This window comes from Leopardus geoffroyi, chromosome B1, assembly GCF_018350155.1.
Source record: "Leopardus geoffroyi isolate Oge1 chromosome B1, O.geoffroyi_Oge1_pat1.0, whole genome shotgun sequence".
Classification (NCBI taxonomy): Eukaryota; Metazoa; Chordata; class Mammalia; order Carnivora; family Felidae; genus Leopardus; species Leopardus geoffroyi.
This window is the reverse complement of record NC_059327.1, coordinates 170,217,883-170,237,625: the sequence shown is the minus strand read 5'-3', so window position 1 is coordinate 170,237,625 and position 19,743 is coordinate 170,217,883. Positions and strand designations below refer to the sequence as shown.

At 42.4% G+C, this 19,743-nt stretch overlaps 1 protein-coding gene across 4 annotated transcripts in view; it reads right to left on the bottom strand.

Moving 5' to 3' along the window:
- Window positions 1–1,823: 1,823 nt before the first annotated feature.
- The window catches only part of BEND4 (BEN domain containing 4), a 39,079-nt gene continuing 21,159 nt past the window's right edge, over window positions 1,824–19,743 (bottom strand). For 2 of the 4 annotated variants that reach the window (XM_045474214.1, XM_045474215.1), the window contains 3 exons: window positions 18,743–18,834; window positions 11,865–12,105; window positions 1,824–8,421 (listed from right to left, as the gene is read on the bottom strand). In XM_045474214.1, coding sequence (XP_045330170.1) covers window positions 8,204–8,421; window positions 11,865–12,105; window positions 18,743–18,834 — 551 coding nt within the window. In that variant the 3' untranslated portion in view covers window positions 1,824–8,203. The remainder of the gene's footprint in view (window positions 8,422–11,864; window positions 12,106–18,742; window positions 18,835–19,743) is intronic. The other 2 variants (XM_045474217.1, XM_045474218.1) reach the window with 2 other exon arrangements.

Here is a 19,743-nt window from a genome sequence, read left to right as displayed (position 1 = left end):
GGAGATGATGTGGTCCCAGCAACATTTGTTGAAAAGACTATGCTTTCCCCATTGAACTGTCTTGGCTCTTTGTTAAAAATCAATTGAACATAAATATAAGGATGTATATATGTTGGCTACCTGGGTTCCTTGCATTTCCCTATGAATTTAGGATCAGCTTGTCAAATTCTACAAAGAATTCTGTGATTTGGATAGAAATTCCATTGAATCTGTAGATCATTTCCAGTATTGCCATCTTAAGTCTTCCACTCCATTATCATTATGATCTAGATCTTTTAAACTTCCTTCCAACTGATGTTTTGTAGTTTCCAGTGTATAAGTCTGGCACTTATTTTGCTAAATTTATTCTTCAGTATATTATTCTTTCCAATATTATCGTAAGTAGAATTGTTTTTTTTTTTTAAATTTTTTTTTAACGTTTATTTATTTTTGAGACAGAGAGAGACAGAGCATGAACGGGGGAGGGGCAGAGAGAGAGGGAGACACAGAATCGGAAGCAAGCTCCAGGCTCTGAGCCATCAGCCCAGAGCCCGACGCGGGGCTCGAACTCGCGGACCGCGAGATCGTGACCTGAGCTGAAGTCGGACGCTCAACCGACTGAGCCACCCAGGCGCCCCTAGAATTGTTTTCTTAAATTCATTTTCAAGTCGTTTGTTGCTGGTGTTTAGAAATACAATTAATTCTTGACTCTCATATCTTGCAACCTGAATTTGTTCCTAATACTTTTTAAAGTATTTAAATCTGACGCTTTACCCTATGTGTCTGGGGTAAATATTCAAAATATTTGAGAATACTTGATTACATATTTTTAATGTTTATTTTGGAAAGAAAGAGAGGGAGACCGAATGCGAGTGGGGGAGGGGCAGAGAGAGAGGGAGACAAGAGATTCTGAGGCAGGCTCCAAGCCCTGAGCTGTCAACACAGACCCCGGCGTGGTGAACTCACGAACCATGAGACCATAACCTGAGCTGAAGTTGGACACTTAATTGAGCCACCCAGGTGCCCCTTCATTACATATTTTTAAGCTCGTTACTTAATAATCCTCTTTTAATGCTTTAGAATAATGAAATAATTTAAATTCCATTTTAATTGGTATTCCAATTCAAACCCAAATTATTTGGATCAAATTACTGCTTCATCCAAAACAACTGGTTGAAATGTTGCATCTTATGGTGAAAAAAATCACATCTTTGTGTTTCCCCTAAAATGAAACAAGTGTTTTTACCGTTTAGTCTGATTTATGAAATAACATTTATTCAAATTTATTCTATAATGGTTGATATGCCTGATGTATATTTTATGCAATAACTAAAAGTGGGAAGCCACAACCATGCCACCCTATTTAGCCATAACTATTTTGTTTTTGTATTCAGATGACTGTTCAAAAACCATAAACAATCAACATTGTTCATTTTTAAAGGTCGTGAGTAACAGCTATAGGATTTTCTCCTCCTTGGTAGAATGGCTCTGTTGAGTAGGAAACAAGTGTGCTTGAAGTATGAATGTACAAAATAGCAGGCATAAGTCCTCCTGGATTCCATGCCTCTCTTAGATCGTCATTAGTTGTCTCTTTCATTCACTAGATTGCATGACTTTTCTGAATGATTTTTGGTCCGTTCTCTGACATAAGTTGAGTATCTTGTATTTGGGTATTAAGTATGTAATATTTTCTTGGCATTCCAAGACAGGCAGAAAAGCCTTAGCTTCAGGGGGCATAATGTTCTTTTCAAAAACAAACAAACAAACAAACAAACAAACAACCACCACCCAGAAAACGTTCTTCAATGAATTGGGAGAAAGATGCAAAAGGCAAGTTGAAACACTTAACAGAGACTTGACATTTATTGTGCAATTTTATCTCCAACAGAACATGTGGCATTCTAGAGGTATATGAGGTCATAAAATCAATACTCCAATTAGAACACCTGAAATAATTGGCTCTAGTAACAAATGTTTCTTATAATTAAAAATATTGAATGTTTAAAAAACTCTTATAACATTTTAAGTTCCTAAAAGAAATGTGCCTAACACTTAAAAAACAACTTACTTTTCTATATAAATTGTTCACAAAAAATTCTTGCTAGTCTATATTACACTATGCATTTATAGTTTTATTAACATATCCCTAGTGGGTATTAATTCTACACAGTACAATCCAATAGAAATTATTCATAGAGAATCAACAAGACTCCAACAATAAAAATATTAGGATCAATGGATTTGTCACAGTTTCTCCACAAGTGTTCATCATAGAAAATAGAGTAAAGGCAAGTTGGCCCCAGTGTTAGGCTGCTACATGAAGTTCCAGAGAGGAGAGACACAGAGGCAGTGCTTACACTGGGTAGGGGCAGGCTGGACCAGTGACCTCAACAGTTTCAGGACCCATCACACGGTCTGGCATGCCCTGTTCCCAAGAAACACAAGCCAGGCCCGCGTGGCCTTGGCAGGCTCTTGAACTTAAACACAGCCAAAGAGATGTTAAAGCCATAACTACAGAAAAGAATCGACAGATTACTGTATTTTCCTACAAAATCTTCACAACAGTTCTCACAGTGAAATCGTAAATTAAATCCCTCTCTTCCAAACCAGACTCATCAATCTAAGGCTACAAATACAACAAATGTGAAAAGTGAATGAAACATTAGCTCACTGATGCCCAGTGTCATTTCTAACATTTAGGAGTTCCCAAAGAGTATCACTTCACTGAGTTCAAATTTTTGCTTTTATATCCCTGCATTTTTGTACAGGAAATCTACAAAGCAGATGTGAACAAAGTAGCAATTTTAATTTATTCACTACTTAAAATTTTTTTCTAGCCTTTAACATGGAATCTTATGTAAGTCATGTCTTATGCAGAAACCTGGGCAGTTACCAGAGGATATATGGTTTATAAGGTCCTATTTAAGCATCAATGTATTTTAAAGGTGGTTTTTAAGAACACAAATATCATCTTTCCCTTGATGCCATAAATTAAACAAAATCCATCCCAAAGTGTTGATGGGATCTGAGAACTTTACTTTGACTACTGGAGAAAACTGAAGTAGTCACCCTGCTTATTACTAAGCCCAAAGTGATCCTCTTATTAGCTGAGTACCTTGAACAGTGTCCTTATCAATACACTGGGATAATAACAGGAACTTACAGCCTCAGAGGATGGTCAGGAGGGTTAAAAGGAGAGAATGCATTAAAGTGCTTAGTGAGTACCTGGTGCACAAGAACTCAATGAGTATCAGTTGTAGTTACTGCTGTTGTTGTTAGTGGTTTGGGATGAGCCTAAATAGTTTTCCAACGTGGCCAAGACCCACGTGGCCATTTATACTGCGGCAATTATTCTGAAAATGAACAGGTTTTTTAATGAGTCTTCTCAGCAGATAGATTTTCATTACAATTTGGGGAATTGTGATTCATAAACACCTAGACCTTGTATCAGCCAACTATGGATGGTCACGAGGAAAATGAATGTGGCCATTTTACCACAAAGATTTGGTAATTTAGTGGTTCAACAGCCAAACTAACCAAGCTGGTCATTAGGTGACCTGGACAGAGTCCAGTCCTCTCAATGCTTCTTGCAACTGAATACACTGTAGAGGGTAAAAGTGGTCTCTAATGCATAGATATTATCAGTTATGGTTTTGAATTTTACACACCAAGAGGCACGTACTGACGGGTCGTTACTTTTGCACTTCACACTGGTGTCAAACCTTCACTCTCTAAAAAAACAACCTAAATAGAAGACCCAATGCCATTGGCTGCCAATGCAAGTAACTTTGCAGAGGGCCATCAGCTGGGTAACATTTTCCTATTATTCCAAGTTATTCCAAGGGAAGAGATCTTCATTCAGTCGTTATATGAAAGAAGCCATCACTGTGTTTACAATAATATACCATAGCGATACATACCGCTGTTTAGACACATTTACATTAGAGTTCTGACTCAAGCGTTCTAGTTGACATGTTTTGCCAGGCAGCTACGGCAAGTGTCGCCACATTAAACATACACCAGCAAGACTGGCACCATATGTGCAAAATCATTCTCTATTATATTTCTAGAAATTGGTATGTAAGAGCTGTCAAAAATTACAGATCTGCACTGTCAAACGACATAGCACTGAATGAGAAAAGTTACGTTTAAGTATTTCCTAAAAATAAAGTTACCCAAGAATGGGATTTTAACAAATGACTGAAATCTAAGAAAAAACGAAGGAGGTAGTGAATGGGTATTGGGTTTAGATTCTAGAGCACGGGTTTGACAGAATCCAAATGAGAGCAAATGTATGTTTGCTTTTCTGAAAATAGTGCCTGTTTCATCTCGCAGGACGCTCCCTCCATTTTCTGAGAGCAACAGAAGGGAGGACAAGACATTAAAGGTGGCAGGAAAATGGAGAAATCCTGAACCTGTGGATTCCCAAGTTTGGATTATCGTCTAGACTCTGGATATTACAGGAATAGCTACTGGACTTTAAAAACCATTCTATCCACATCTGACACGTGGGGTAGTCAGACCAAATAATACATCGTGACACTTTATACCCCTATAATCCTGATAAATCTTTTAGTCAATGTATTTATAACTGATGAAGAGCCAAGAAAGATCCAGAATATAAATTCACTTACTTGCTCTATAGCTGTGAAACAGTTACCAAAGGAAAGGGCAGCAATTTTTTGCAGACATTGTCATTACCCTCCTACATTCCTGGTGAAACCTTACACAAACGGTGACAGTAACCTAAACCCTGAGGTGGAAACTGGGGGTGTAACAGAGAGATGCCCAGGGTCAAGGGCTGGATGTAATATTTTCAAGTAAAAAGTACAAACTTTAATCTTTACAGATTTCCTTCAAAGCATTTAGCATGGGGGTTAAACCATGAGATTGTGAACAGTGCATCTTGAAGACACTGTGAGAAACGTGCCTCTAGTAAAAGTGCTCACACAAAGTTCCCCTCCATGGGTTCTGGGCCTACATCCTCTGATGGGGATCACTGAGGTTATCCTGAGCCCAGCAGAACTGCATCTGGGGCTCCAGGTCGGTTTGAAAAGTAGGCATATACTCTTTGTCACAGGATTTTAATTTGGGAAAACACAAGACACATTAAGACACTGTCACTGTTGAGGACTCCTCTGATAGCTGGGATTAGGGGCTACAGCTAGTACTGATAAAAATGCCAAGTTTAGTCTTTCCTGTCAGGCCAGCCCTGTGACCTCCTTCTGTCATCAAGGAAGTGGAGCACAGCTGCATCCTGAGCTGTTTTCACTCAATCCATTTTACACCAACAACAGAGTGACTCAAGGAGGGTTCCAAAAGCTGACATGAGACTAAGTTTCTATCCATGAAAGCAATCGGTCCAATTGACATGTAGAAAATCAACTCAAGAAAACAAGCAACATCTTAAGGACTTCAAAGAGATCAATAGAAAGACAGAGCACTGAGTTCTTGGTGGTGAGCTTTTAAAATCTGGCTCCATAGAGGCTACACTCGTCTTACAAAAATAAGTGAACATCGTTTGCAAGCCCTGATTTACAAATCGGGTGACCATGCAGGCAACCACCATGAAGCAGGTTAACATAGCAGCCTTAAAGCTCAAATGGTGGCATGGACCAGACTTGAAGGAGAGGACATGGCAGAATATCCAAGCAGATGCTGTACCACAGCCCAAGTGACCATCAGCATCTGGCTAAAGGAACACAGCTAGCGGGTGAAGGATGTAGTGGGACACCTGACCCGGGGCACATACTCTTAGGTACCAGGCCCGGGAGAAGCATTACAACTGGCTGTGTGACGTGAGTAAGCCAGTCATCTTTCTGGGACTTGGTTTCCCCATGCGCATAAGAGATGGCCAACCTGTAGTTCCAATACTTTGGAATCCATGAAGTACTGGAAAACAGCTGATAGACAAATAATCCACCTGGGATGGTGGAAAGGGAGGGAGACCAGGTGTGCCTGTGGAGCAAAGGCTGTGAGCAACCATGTAGCTTGGGAGCAGAGCTACCCAGTAGCCTTCTCGGGTGATGATAATTACAGCCAAACAGAAAGTTCCCGTCACGCTCTCTCACAGCAGTGGTGCGAGTCCTTCATCTTTAAACACGTCAACACGCAAGGCTACAGAGAGTGAGGGCAGAGAGGCTCTCCTCATCACCCACACTCAAGACCAGCATGACACAGAGCTCCACCATGATGGGCAGATGTGAAGACATGCCGAATTCTGAAGCTTGCAAGAAAACGTACGAGTTGGAAGTTTTTTTTAAAGCAGCAGTCAAATATTATTGCTAAAGGAAAAAAAGGACATTGAACGCAGCACTAAGGGTAACTGAAACCCAATGCAAAAAAGCAAAGGTAAGATGGAAATACAGATAATAATTTTCTTCTGGCCAAGATTTCCTCTCACCAAAGAATCTTGTAAGGCGTGGACTTCTCAGACCTCTAAAAACTTTTCAAAAAGTCTCTTTCTTCCGTGGATGGCCAAAGAACAGTCGTTCCCTGGTTCCCAACCAACATCACATTTGCCCTTATCATTTCTTTTACTTACAAATGTTAGCTAACTTGCCCAAAACGGGATTGAAATATTAGTTCTCCCCACACCACTGAACAGATCTGACAAAGAACCATCTCTATAAACACTGAAGTTTTTAATGGATATAACTAATAATCATAACAAAAGCTAAGAAGGACCGTTTCCAGGGCCGTGCATATAGCTGGTGCTAAGTACTGAACATAAAGGGTAACTTACTGTCTCACAGAAAATGGTCACAAAAACCTCCTCTTTATAAATGGATGCTCATAAACTTTCAGTGAATTTCCAACCCATTTTCAAAGCCCTTAGTCATGTTTGTAGAGGACATTAATAACCTGCAGTAACTTCTGCCCATGTAGCCCCATACTCTACAAAGAACGTAACCATCGGATCTGTGTGATGGAGGAAGCCTCTCCTGCCATCCAAATATGAAGCCCTCAGAAAGATTCTAGCACCTCCACAGTATTTATAGGTAAGGAATGCTCTCAAAGACAGTACTAATTTCCCAGAAGGAGCTCAACAAATTAAACATGGGAACACAAGTGGGAGTGCTTTAGTGTTAACTTAGCCAGAGCTTGTCGCTCAAGGGAACACTGAGCGGGAAGGAGGCACAAAACATTGGGACGAAACATTTTCATTGGTGACAACAAGTAACAAAAGTTTGGTGCAAACTGTAAAGATCAACTCAGCACAGAGAGACCCTCACATTTCAGAGAAATTACAGACAAGCCTATTGCATAGCTGTCAGAACGGCCTCGAAGCTGTGTGTATACAATTCCAGAACATCTGGTCAATTCAGTGAGTCCCATCAGTCACACCACTTGTTTGCTCTTCAGTGCACCAACAACTAATTGATTGAAATTCTCATCGCTCAGCCTATCACTCTGGCAATGTGTCAACAGAACCTGAGTTAAGGCCGTGGAAACTGTGGGTCTATGAACCTACAAAATTAAGCATTTGAAGGGGTTTTGGATCCTGGAGGTTTCTTGACTGACATAATAACGAAAGCTTGCTGTTTGTAAACCCCAGAGATCATGTAGTGCCTTTCTAATCAACATGGTAGAATTTTAGGGGGTTCAAATAACTGAAAAAGAACCCAGCTGATTTCCAGTTAATCACTGTCTGGCAGTGCCTTTTCTCTGGCTTGTTTTTAATATAGGCTTTATCAAGGTGGAAACAGCATACAATGTCACCTAACCTAGGTCTTCGCTGAGAAGTATGAATTCAAGTCTTTGTAAACTATAGACAACTAATTTGAATTAAAGTAAGAGAATGTTTGTTCATTGTCCCTTAAAATAACTCCATGTCTCTACCTCCTCTCATGGGCAGGGACTCTAACTCAATCTTCTGTGAGGACCAGCTCTGCTCAGGAAGCAGCACTTACTTGAAGATTTCAGACAACTGACCAGGAGCTCACCTATTCTTTTTACCTCCACTGTCTAGCTAGTAATCATTCCATATCTCGTTTGTTTCTTTCTATAATATCCCAGAAGTCTGTTGCAGGTTCCAGAGACTTCCCAAATAACCCTAAAATGGATTTTTATTTGGGAAGTGTGGCAGTAGGTCAAGAGAGTTAAGGTTAGGGATGTGGAAAGTCTGACAGGAGGACATGCTTTGGACTTTCAGGTGATAACAGGACATTAACAACTGGAACTCTTCGGAGGACCAGCTACTACAGTGTAAAGATTTTGTCCACTAATCCCCAGACCCATCCTGGGAATTTTTATTGAAGACCTCATCCTGGGAAGCCTGGTGATCGATCCCTTCATAAAACGAGCCACCGTTGTGCAGGAAAGTCCCTACTGCCCGCCCCTGCCGGGCATGACCCACAGCGTCGCTGAACACTTTGTTTATTTGTTCCTCAGAGGGCATCCACCAGTCGGGGTTGGAGGTACAGTGCATCCTAATGAATTCTGTGGGAATAAACACAACAATAAAGAGAGAGAGAGAAAAACAACTGGTTTTTGCAGAAAATGACAGAGGCTGCTTAAACATTTACAGAAGCTCTACAAGAAATCTTTATGGGAAATCCAATGTAATGCTATGATGATGTCACTCCTTAGACTCAACTCACTACATGTAAGTTTTCTACTCATGTGCAAAAGTACAAATCCTCCTAAGGAACATCTCCTATCGAAATGAAAGGTAAATGTGATCTGTAAGATGTACGAGATACACCACGCTTGGTAAGAGTTATGAAGTACATTTCAAACCTATGGTGGCATCTGTTCACATTTTTAGAATGTTAACTATTTCCGGAAACACAGCAAATACTGTTGGCATGGTATTCTTTAAGCTGCCACTAATCTGCAGATTAAGTGCAACAGGATTAACAAAATCTCAATGACTGAGAAACTGCCCAAATTGTAGCTCAGAACAGATTTTCACATTCTCAACATGTATCATAGGTTATGCTTATTTCTCTCATTAGAATGTCCATACATGTACTGACAAGTTATTTCTTACATCAGATTTCTTCTAAATACTTAATTTCACCAGAAGGCAATCAGCATGCCTAGAAGGGTACATATATAGAAAGTAGCCAAGGCTCCCATAAAATAAACTCGGCTTCCGAATGACCTATTCTTCCTGTTTTCTCAGGGGGTCAGGCCACAGGCATAACTCCTACCTGGCAATTTTAATATGAGCCCTTATAAACTGAAGTGAGCATTCTGGAAAAAGTTCTAAGTCAAACTGTGTTATTTTTGCATAGCTGATTCTAAGTCCAGTGTGACTATTATTTACACAGTTTCCTCTCCAACACTGCTCCCTCTACAAGACAATAGGTCTGGTTGTAGGACTGGATTTGTCTAAAATTACTGCGTGCAATTCTGGCCCTATCTGCCTTTAGGAGATGCTGATGCTTTTCAAGTACTTGGACCTCAAAAATCTCAAGAACTGAACTGTGCCCATCTTAGTTAGATAGAGTCTAGTTCAGCCGAGAAGCAGGGGCATCACTGAGTTCACTGGCATTCCCTTCAATTTTGTTCCTGGGGTGAGAACCTCGCTCATCTCACCGGAGTCCCAGCCTTGGTTACCTTCCTCAAGGGAAATAACAATGTTTATTCAGCAACTCATCCTCCAAAACTGCCAGAATCAGATGGCTTATCCTTGGGTGCAGGCCTGGGAAACACTGAAGGCTAACTCCCTGGTCCTCTTCTGTCCCCCTCACACCCCTACTGTATTTAGTAAGTATTCAATAACTGTTGTAGTTTCCCGTCGTCTCTGTCCAGACTCTTCACTCCTATCAGCAGGAGGATTTAAAAGCTAAGGAATGAGGACACTGTGACCTTGCAACTCTGAGAATGTGCCCGCTCTATGACACCTCTCAACCTCCACCTTCTCCTTAGTGTCTATTGCTGACACAGGACTTTCTCTAATATTGTGGTAAAGACTATTAAAAACTAAATGCAGAGTTCACTCTGTTACACAGATAGGAAGCATCTTCACAGGCCCTCTTCCCTCTAAGGTCAGACCACCTTCAGGAAGGGTCAACCTGGAGTTTGGTTCCATTTCAGAAAACACCCTGTTTTCAAAGTGTCCAATGGTCTGAGGTTTCCTTGGCTGTTCTAATCTTGCTCACAACAGGGATGTCCACCTTGGGAATCACCAGGTCTAAACCTTTATGAAAGGGATGCCACCTGGGTCACAGGAAGGCCTTAGGATTTCAGCCTTTGGGACAAGCATATAAACACTCTAATTGGCTGCCCCTGACACAAACAGTCACCATGTTCTGCCTGTGTATTCTCCACCCATGGGCTGGGTGGAAGCCTGTGGCTGTGTCCTAAGGTGAGGCATGAGCTGGAGAATGTAGATTCTGGTCAGCCAACCTGGACTTTGTCAGTGTCACGGTGGGTCAGGCAACATGCTCAGGGCAGCAGCACTGTGCTTTGGGATGCATGTTAATCCCCCAGTTTCACTGACTTGCTGGTTAAAATGTAAACCATTTAGTAAGAATTTCTGGAAAGGGATACAATTGTGAGGTCTCTTGTCCTGACTCCCCTTATAAGCCCCAGGGCAACTTCTTGGAGTACAGTGTTCCCAGGAGCGCCCCAATCTCACAAATGCCTCTGTCACTCTTGGTGAGTAACGCTGTCAGCTCTAATGATGTTGAGAAATAAAGGAAACTCTGGCTTAGTTTGCCAAGACCCTGGAAATTTCCATCACCCACTGAGTAGGTGGAATTTTCAGACTGGCCAACAGGCGGTGCTCTGGCTCACCCATGCCTAGGGGACACTGGGGTTTTCATTCCTGGTGGTTTTCTCAAGGATGGGCCACCTGAACCAGAATCACCAGCAATGCATGCCTCTCTCACTCCTACTCCAGACGTGCCAAATCCGAAGCCTGGGGGCTGGGGGGAGGCACTGAGGAATTGCAGCTGCTAACAAAATCTACACGTCTTAGGCACCCTGATGTTGCGGAATACTGTGGGCATCCTGGGAGGGAATGCTGGAGTGTCCTTTCTGAAAACAAGGCCTCATCAGTAATGAGTTTCTTCACTGATTTCTTCGCCAGGAAATATTTTGACCCCTGTCTCAAGTAAATTATTAATAAGCTTTTCCAACCGGTAAAATTACTAGTGAATTATAAAGGTTAATGTTTGAGCCTTTTGATGTGAATTTGTCATGTGTGATCAGTGTTCCTGGTGGCGCTATAATGTTTCTACTTGTCTAAATCTGTGTTTATTTGCACCTGCTGAATCAACTGTGTAGCTCTTGATTCCTCCTTCTCACCCTCTGCCTGGCCTACCACAGTGTAGATCAGCTGCAAAGTAATCAGTTGTTAATACTGAGGAAATGGTAGCATCTAAGTAGTATTTTTAATATAGAAACTTCAAAAATGCTGACAAAATAAAGTTTGATGGGGCCAGGAATACTTTAGGCACCCCAATTTTAAGGGAAATTAATTCTAAATAAATTTAATAAGGAGTTAGGTGCAAGTACTCTTGAGGAGGTAGCTGGCGGGTGGTGGGAGGCACAAGCTGCAAATGGAAATGGGATATATTTTACTAATTTTTGGCAAATTCCACGTCCTCCCTTCCTCCGTGCATTTCCCAATGCTCCAGTTTTGCTGGAGGTGGCCTTCTGTGGCAGCAAAGAAACTCTAGATTTAAAGCGTGAAACATGAGGTGCTATGCAATGCTTATGTGCCACTAAGTGAGAACGCCAAGGCTAAAGCAAACGAAGGTGTTTTAAAGAACTTCTCGATACCAAGTAGATGGGCCACATGAAGCCTAGAAAGGTCTCAGCGGAAAAAACCAAAATACAGTAAAGGCTGAACACTTGCACGGGGGAGCCACAGCCAATGCAGTGAAATGAGATCACAGATGGTGACACTGAGCGGAAGGATGCAGTACCTCGGAGGCATGTTACTTTAACTGGATCCAGAGGGCGTCTTTCAGGACCTGTCTCTCCTGACTGCACTGACCTTTTCCTTTTCCCAAGGCCGCATGAGTACTTAAGCTCATCGGTTGTGAAAACAAATCTGATGAGGTATCGAAGGAGCCGTCTCCCATCTTTCTTTGAAGAATTTACCGCCTCGTCCCACTGTTTGCTCGTTATGTAGACAGGATAGTTGTTCAACAGCTGCTTGCTTCCCTGGAAAAGCGAAGTATTTTCTCATTACCTTAACTTAGCCAGCCAGCCAGCCAGCCAAGGCGATCTCCATTTCAAAGGCAAACATGCTTTTTAACCAAGTGGCTCTGCTGACAATGAACCAGGTACTGAAGAGCACAGGTAATTGCTCACACTGAGAACGGGCACTTTTCAAATTACATTTGCATTTTCTATAACAAGAGCCAATGAGGTATAATGAACACCTTTGAAAGAGGAGCTATTTATAACTTGCATTTTAACAGGTAGGTTAAAATGTGTCAAGATCCAATGACAGGGAACAGTATTTAAATATAACCCGTAACTTTCCTTTTCAATCTATTAAAATATGCAAAAATGACTTTGAAGAGTGTGATCAAACAGGTCTCTTCATCCTTTGGTTGGCGGTTAAGTATTTTTAGAAATGATGCTGGTGGTCTATTTTCATAAGGTATTTATTACTTGCGCTTAATTCGCCTAACACCTGATAGCCACTGCATAACAGTGGAAATGACATTAAAAAGTGAATTTAAAAATGGGAGAATTGTGAAAACTAAAGAAAAAAAAATCAATAACGCAAACCAGGTTTCCTCAAATTATAGCTTCTGCAAATGCCACTATGTCAACTCAAAATTTTTCTTCCTTTTCATCTTCTTAATTTATGTCTGCTATAAAATTCCCAGGCTCAATAGCTGCAGTGGGACTAATTACAGGAATTTCTGTAACATTTATAAGCCATGTTTAGTCAATTCCACCTACACAACCATTACTTTAGTTCTGGTTGTCCATAAAATTCTACAGTCCAGGACAAATTAATTAACCCATGATCTTAGTTTTAATGTACTCCTTCCCTAGTAATTAAGGTGTACAAAATAAAGAAAAACTCATTCAGTTTTACAACTCTGCAAATTTACTACAGGTTATAAATTTGGCACTGTTTGGGGACTGACAGGGTTTTATTTCAAAAACTGCTGTTAGTTGAGCACTGAGAAGGGCAAATGGCACAGGACCCAGGAGGAAAGGTGCAGACAAGACTGTCCCCTAAAGCTGCATGGAATCACATCCGGGGAAAGTCATCACCACACTGGTCACACTTCCTTGAACTAGAAGGAGTGTGGCTCAGGTTCCTTGTTATACGGGAGGCAGCTGAGGCACACGGTTTGTACTCTGAATTTAGACCAGCTGCAGTCTGAACTGAATCTTGGTTCCAGGTGTTATTTGTGTTTCTTGAGCAAGTGACTTCAACTGGTTGCACCAAAGTTTCCCTGTTTATAAAATGGGAAGAACTAAATTATCGTGGGTTTAAGACTTGAGTATAGGGGAGCATGAACCAAGACTTGGCTCTGGTGCTGTAAATGATCACAGACGGGCAAGAGCCCAGAGGTTCAGAAAGGGTCCCCTCAGCCCAGGCTGCTCTCTCACAGCCTGGGGTGAGAGACGGAGGGATGATAGGAGTCTGAGGTAGCACAGAGAAGCAAGGAGGAAAGATACAGAATCCAGGAGGGCAGGCAACCATTCCAGTGAGCCAGGGTGTGGGGGACTGAAGAGTCAAGGTGATTCCCAGGTGATATGGCAGTATCCTTCACAAAGACAAGGAACAGAGAGAGGGTCACGGCATGGAGGAGGAGATAGATTGCAAGGAAGAGAATTCTCCTGCTTCCCATGCACAGGGAGAAAAGGGTTTACCAGGGTTGTGATTAGTGGAGCTCTCAGGACAACAGGGTGGGGCCCGAGGAAGGTGGAATCCAGGGCTGGTTGCCTCAGACCACAGATTGTGTCAAAAAGTATTTCTGTGGAAGAACATTACTGATAACCGCCACCATTTACACAATCAGCGATGCACAGACTGAGGCTAGCCCCGTGCACTCTGTGGCCTTGGCCTCTTCGCTGCTCACACGTGGTGCTGCCAGTACCCTTGCAGAGCTGGGCTCTGGGGCAGGCCTCAGACAGGTGACCGACATGGAAGCTTCAGCTCTGTCTGTCAAACTAAGGATAATGATCCCCGCTTGCAGCTTTGTGGTGGGGAAACCACCCATCTCCCCACCTGAAGATAAGCCCAGGAGGGCTGGGGTTTTTAGTCTGTGCTTTACTCAGTGCCTTATTCTCAGGGCTGAGAACAGTGTCCGACACACAGTAGGTGCAGTGAGTATCTGTACAATGACTGATGCAGTAGATGCTAGTGTGGCTATGAAGCACACGCTCAAGAATGGTGGCTACAATGAAGAGTTCTTTCTTGTTTTCTTTCTCTCTCTTTTTACTGCTGTGGCACTGGGACATCTGAAGAGCTTCTGATGAATAGAAATGGGCAGAGTGAAAGATCTTTAAGGAGAGCAACAAAGACAAGGGGCCATTAAAAGCTGGTACTAGGGACAGAGGGCTTCTGCCAATCCTTAATTTAAGATCATCCTTTCAGTGATGGTCCTTGTAAGTACACCTGTCAGCCTCAGAAAAGGAGACTGAGCAGTGGGTTGTTAAACCTTTTACTTATTTAATGTTGTGCAAGTTTTTTTTATTATTAAAAAATATTTTTAATGTTTGTTTACTTTTGACAGAAAGAGAGAGTAACAGAGTGAGAGCAGGGAAGGGGCAGAGAGAGAGGGAGACACAGAATCTGAAGCAGGCTCCAGGCTCCAAGCTGTCAGCACAGAGCCTGACGCGGGGCTCCGACTCATGAATCGCGAGATCATGACCTGAACCAAAGTCAGACGCTTAGCCAACTGAGCCACTCAGGAGCCTCTAATACTGTGCAAGTTTTAAAAACAGCTTTCCCAGGGCACCTGGGTGGCTCAGACGGTTGGGCGTCTGACTTCGGCTCAGGTCATGATCTTGCAGTTCATGGGTTCGAGCCCCACGTTGGACTCTGTGCTGACAGCTCAGAGCCTGGAGCCTGCTTTGGATTCTGTGTCTCCCTCTCTCTCTGACCCTCCCCCACTCATGCTCTGTCTCTCTCTGTCTCACAAATAAATAAACGTTAAAAAATTTTTTTTAAATAAATAAATAAATAAATAAATAAATAAATAAATAAATAAATAAATAAATAAAAAACAGCTTTCCCTTGGGTGTCTGAGCTCATTGGGCAAGACAGGGTTCCTGTAACTGTTTTGCCAAGGATGTTAAATCCTTTTCCAAGGTCTCACAAGACAAAAGGTGGAACTAGGAACCTGGTCCTTGAATTCAGAGCCCACCCCTAAGACCAGGGTTGAGTCTGTTTCAAGATGAGAGGTGCTGGAGATGAGGGAGCTCAGAAACCAAGGAATGAACTTTCTCAAATCCTTAAAAAGAATCCACTCGTACAGAAGAGCTCAATAGCTCTCCAAAAAATGAAGCTCTCCATAAGTGTAGAAATACCATTTGGAGGTAATTTTCTTAAAAAAAAAAAAAAAAAAAAAAAAAAAAAAAAAAAGGAAAAGCAGGAAGAAAGTAATTTACAGCCCCAAACAACTCAGATGCTCCCTGTTTTAAGGATGAGATTTACCATACTGTTTTATTTTTTTTAATGTTTATTTATTTTTGAGAGAGAGAATGTGAGCAGGGGAGGGGCAGAGAAAGAGGGAGACACAGAATCTGAAGCAGGCTCAGGCTCTGGGCTGTTAGCACAGAGTCCGAGGCGGGGCTCGGACCCATGGACCGTGAGATCATGACCGGAGCCAAAGTCAGATGCTTAACCAACTGAGCCACCCAGGAACCCTGAGATGTACCATACTGCTTTACCATAGTTAATAGAAATAAAATGTGATCAATAATATTGAGAAAATGCCCACATGCCTGAAATGACAGTAAAAACAGCATAATAATGGCGATGATGGGTAATAAAAAAGTTTGAATATTCCTATCCAGAGGAAATGTAGATATGTCCCTTTTTTATGTTTTCATAAATTCTGATTGCATAGTCTCTTCAATTAGCCCCCAACAGGTTATTAAACTCTCATCTATAAATCACTTTGAAAAAACCAAAATAAAAAGCATTCATTTAATGCATTCACAGACTCAAACAAATGGAAGACATATTACTTAACATTTAAGTAACTTCTGAATTACTCTTAGGAACAATGTGCTCTGTGAGCACAGAGAGGGTATGGCAATCAGGGAGAACTTCTTGGAGGAAGTGGGCTTTTTAGAAGTGTTTTTCTGTATAACAGAAATGTCAAGTTGAGAAATGTGGACCCTATTCTAGGGAGTAAACAAAGGATTTCAAGCATGTGACATTTATTCTGGAATAAATACTGGTTTAGAAAACTAACTTCCTAGTGTGGAGAAAGGAGAAGAATATGTTGCATAGTCCAGGTAAAAAGTGTGGGGAGAGAGGTAGAGAAAAGAGACACTACTCAATGTAGCTGTGGAACAAGCAGACGTCAGGAATGAGGAAGGAATCAGTAATGCCTCAGAAATTTCTGCCTGGGGTTGTTGCTGCCTTTACTGCAGAGAAAACGGGTAGGGATGGGCATTCAGAGGCCATGCCATGAGTTTGAGGGTGCAAGAGCATTCCACTGTTGGTCAGCAGTTGGACACAGTGGCTGGGAGTTGGGGACTGGTGGCCCAGATCTAGATTTGGGACTTGTTAACCTGCATGTAGCTCGTGTTCAGAGAGAGAACATAACTGACTGGAGAAGGGCAGTGGATGGTGAGAGAGGGAGATGAAAGGTGACACTCTGGGGAAATGGTAGATGGAAAAGGACAAGGAAGGAGAAGACAGTCCTGACACTGAGTCCAAGAGAAAGCCTGGAGCAGAAAGGTGAGGTCCTGGGGATAATGGGAGCTGGGAAAAGGGCCCCTGCACTGGCACTGGCACTGTCCCCAGGGCCACTTGCAGAGGACTCTGGTAAGTAGTCAAGGTGCAGCCAGATTCTTGGGGGCAAAAGAGCAAGTTGGAAACCAAGAATGGAGCAACAAATACAGACCAGTCTTTCAAGTGTTTAATGAGGTGATCATTCTGCAAGTGCCTTCAATGACAGGCACTGGAGACATGGCCCAACCTTCAAGGAGCCTGATGCATGGTGGTGCACAGTGGAAGGGTGGACAGAGACTGCAGTGCGTGATGGAAAGAGAAAGAAAAGATGATAATGGAGGGAGTGTGGGAGCATCAAGGGAAGGCCGAGTTTCATGGTGTTTGATACTCAGAGGAGTGACCCGGTAAATCGGTGCACAAGACAAGGAATAACTGATGGCACAAAGCCCCAGAAGGGGGAGGGCAGCATGGATGAAAGAACAGGCGTGGATGGGTAGCCCCAACAAGGGGCAGGGGCATGGCTTCCTGGGGGCACCAGGTGTGCCAGAAGGTAGGAATCAGTGCAGCAGAATTCACCGGATTGACTTCAACTTGGTATCGCTTACTTTTTTGCAGAATTCAAGAGAGGGAGGGTGGTGGCCCCAGGGACGGGGCACTGGAGGAAAGGGGCAGACACTCTGAAGTAGCTCCTCCAAACTTCAGGGAAAGGGAGTGACTGCCAAACATGTCTCATGCCACAGGTGAGTTTCCGTGTCTTTTCATTCTCTGGTCTATTTTATGTGCAGAAAAGTGGGGAGTGGTGTTTTCTTGTCTATCTTCAGCAGCGAGGCATGGGGTCAGGGTGGGAATGGCAGGTGTGAGGCTGGATCTATGAAGTGGATAGCACAAGGATAGAATTTTTTAATATTTATTTTTGACACAGAGCGAGAGAGAGAGAGAGAGAGAGAGAGAGAGAGAGAGAATGGGGGAGGGGGAGACAGAGAATTTGAAGCAGAATCCAGGCTCTGAGCTGTCAGCACAGAGCCCGATGTGGGGCTCAAACTCACGAACCATGAGATCATAACCTGAGCCGAAGTCAGATGCTTAACTGACTGAGCCACCCAGGCGCCCCTTGAAAAAGGAATTTCAAGATGATTTCAACTAGACACAGACAGTATGGAAGGATGTGTGAAGACGAGATGAGAAGGTCCACAGCCTGCTGTCACCAGTGAACAACTCACCTTGCCAAAAGAAGCAAACTACGTAAAAAGAGCTGACGTACTGCTATCAATCTAGGACATTTCTAACCTCAGCACCATACAGTGCTGTTGTTACTTCCACTGGATTTAGGTTCTAAAGTCTGTATGATTAAAACAACATATTTCAAAACCGAGCCTTGAAAATCTTGTAAAAATGTACCATGTTTAAACTGACATGCCATTACGAGCAGAACAGACCCTTTCTCCTACACTTTGGAAGGGGCTGTGGTTGCTCCTACCAAGGTCCAGAGGAAGAAATGCTCATGTTTCAGAGCCCGGGGTCTGGTGAACACCCATCTAAAAATCAAGAAGTGTGGGAGGTGCCTTAGAGCAAGAGGTTTTTTGGAATACTGGCTCTGCCAGAGAAGGGCAGGCTGGTGTTTCCCATTTCAGCCCCTGTGCCGCAAGAATGCCAAAAGACTTGCCTATGCCATTTAAACTGGCATTTCTTTACCGCCCCCTCTCAAGAGTACAGCGTTGAATCTTGGTGAGTCAAGTACACGCATGATCTTCCTCCAAAGTACATGGACTCATAGGTAATAAGCACCATAGACCTCAGAGAGTCAAAAATGTGTCTTGCCGGCCATCTGTTCTGGCGCATCCGTGGAAGCTATTGAGAAGCTTGGTCTGAAGGAAACTTCAGATAGAATGATGTCTGCCTTCTTCCCTAGGAACCTACCTCGGCGGGCTGGTCGGCTGGCTGGGGGATCAGGAGCTGGTTGTGATGCTGCAGCACAGTCTTCAAATAATCCAGAACGGTCTGGCAGGGCACTGGGTGGGAGAGATGGCAACGATTACACATTAGCTACCCCGGGACAAGGAAATCAAAAGCTTTAAAGTTTGAAGAGATTTTTGATGTAAACATCTAAATAAAAAAAGACTTATTTTCTAAAGGAAATAGAATCTTCTTTCATTTGACATCCGTAGTTATTTCAGTTTGTAAATACAGAACAGATGCTATGATTTGGGGAGAATTTTTAGGCTCAGCACAATTCACTGAAAACTTTCAAGTCATACTTACTCTAAGATGGATTTGGGTCAATAATATGATCAATGAACCACTCACAGAAGATATGTATCTTGACTTCTTTGACTCAAGTTGTAACATCAGCACTCAGTGATGTTTTTTAAAATCAAGGTACTGCAAACTAATGTTTTGCCAGTTTTTAATTAATAATATAATGCCCAATTTTACTGACAGATTCATTCCTAGCTCTGCAAGCAAGCAGGAATGCCATGCAGTGTAGACCTGCTTCCCAACGTGGATACAGCTGGCCAGGGTTTTTACTCATCTGGTCCAATACAGAGTTGGTTATTGTGTATTTCATTAACTGTTGCACTAATCTTTTGAGGTTGAAGCTCATAGATTCATTGAATAATTACCATAAACTAAACAGATAGTAACCCAACACGGTACATTTTTTGTACCACTGCAGAAATAATTCCTACATCTTAAGATTGATATAAGAGCCATTTCAGAAGTAGTACTAATTGCCTTTAAAGGTCTTGGTAGCTTAGTTAATAACCCAGTTTATAGGAATTATTCCCACTATCTGTCTCAGATGTGTGTTTTCTTTAGCTTTTTTTTTGTCACAGTAAAGAAAATAATGAATATTTAACCGAAATCCCCAGTTTAAAGTATCACTACTGCTTCTTGGTTTTTCTCACCTTTTTTTTTTT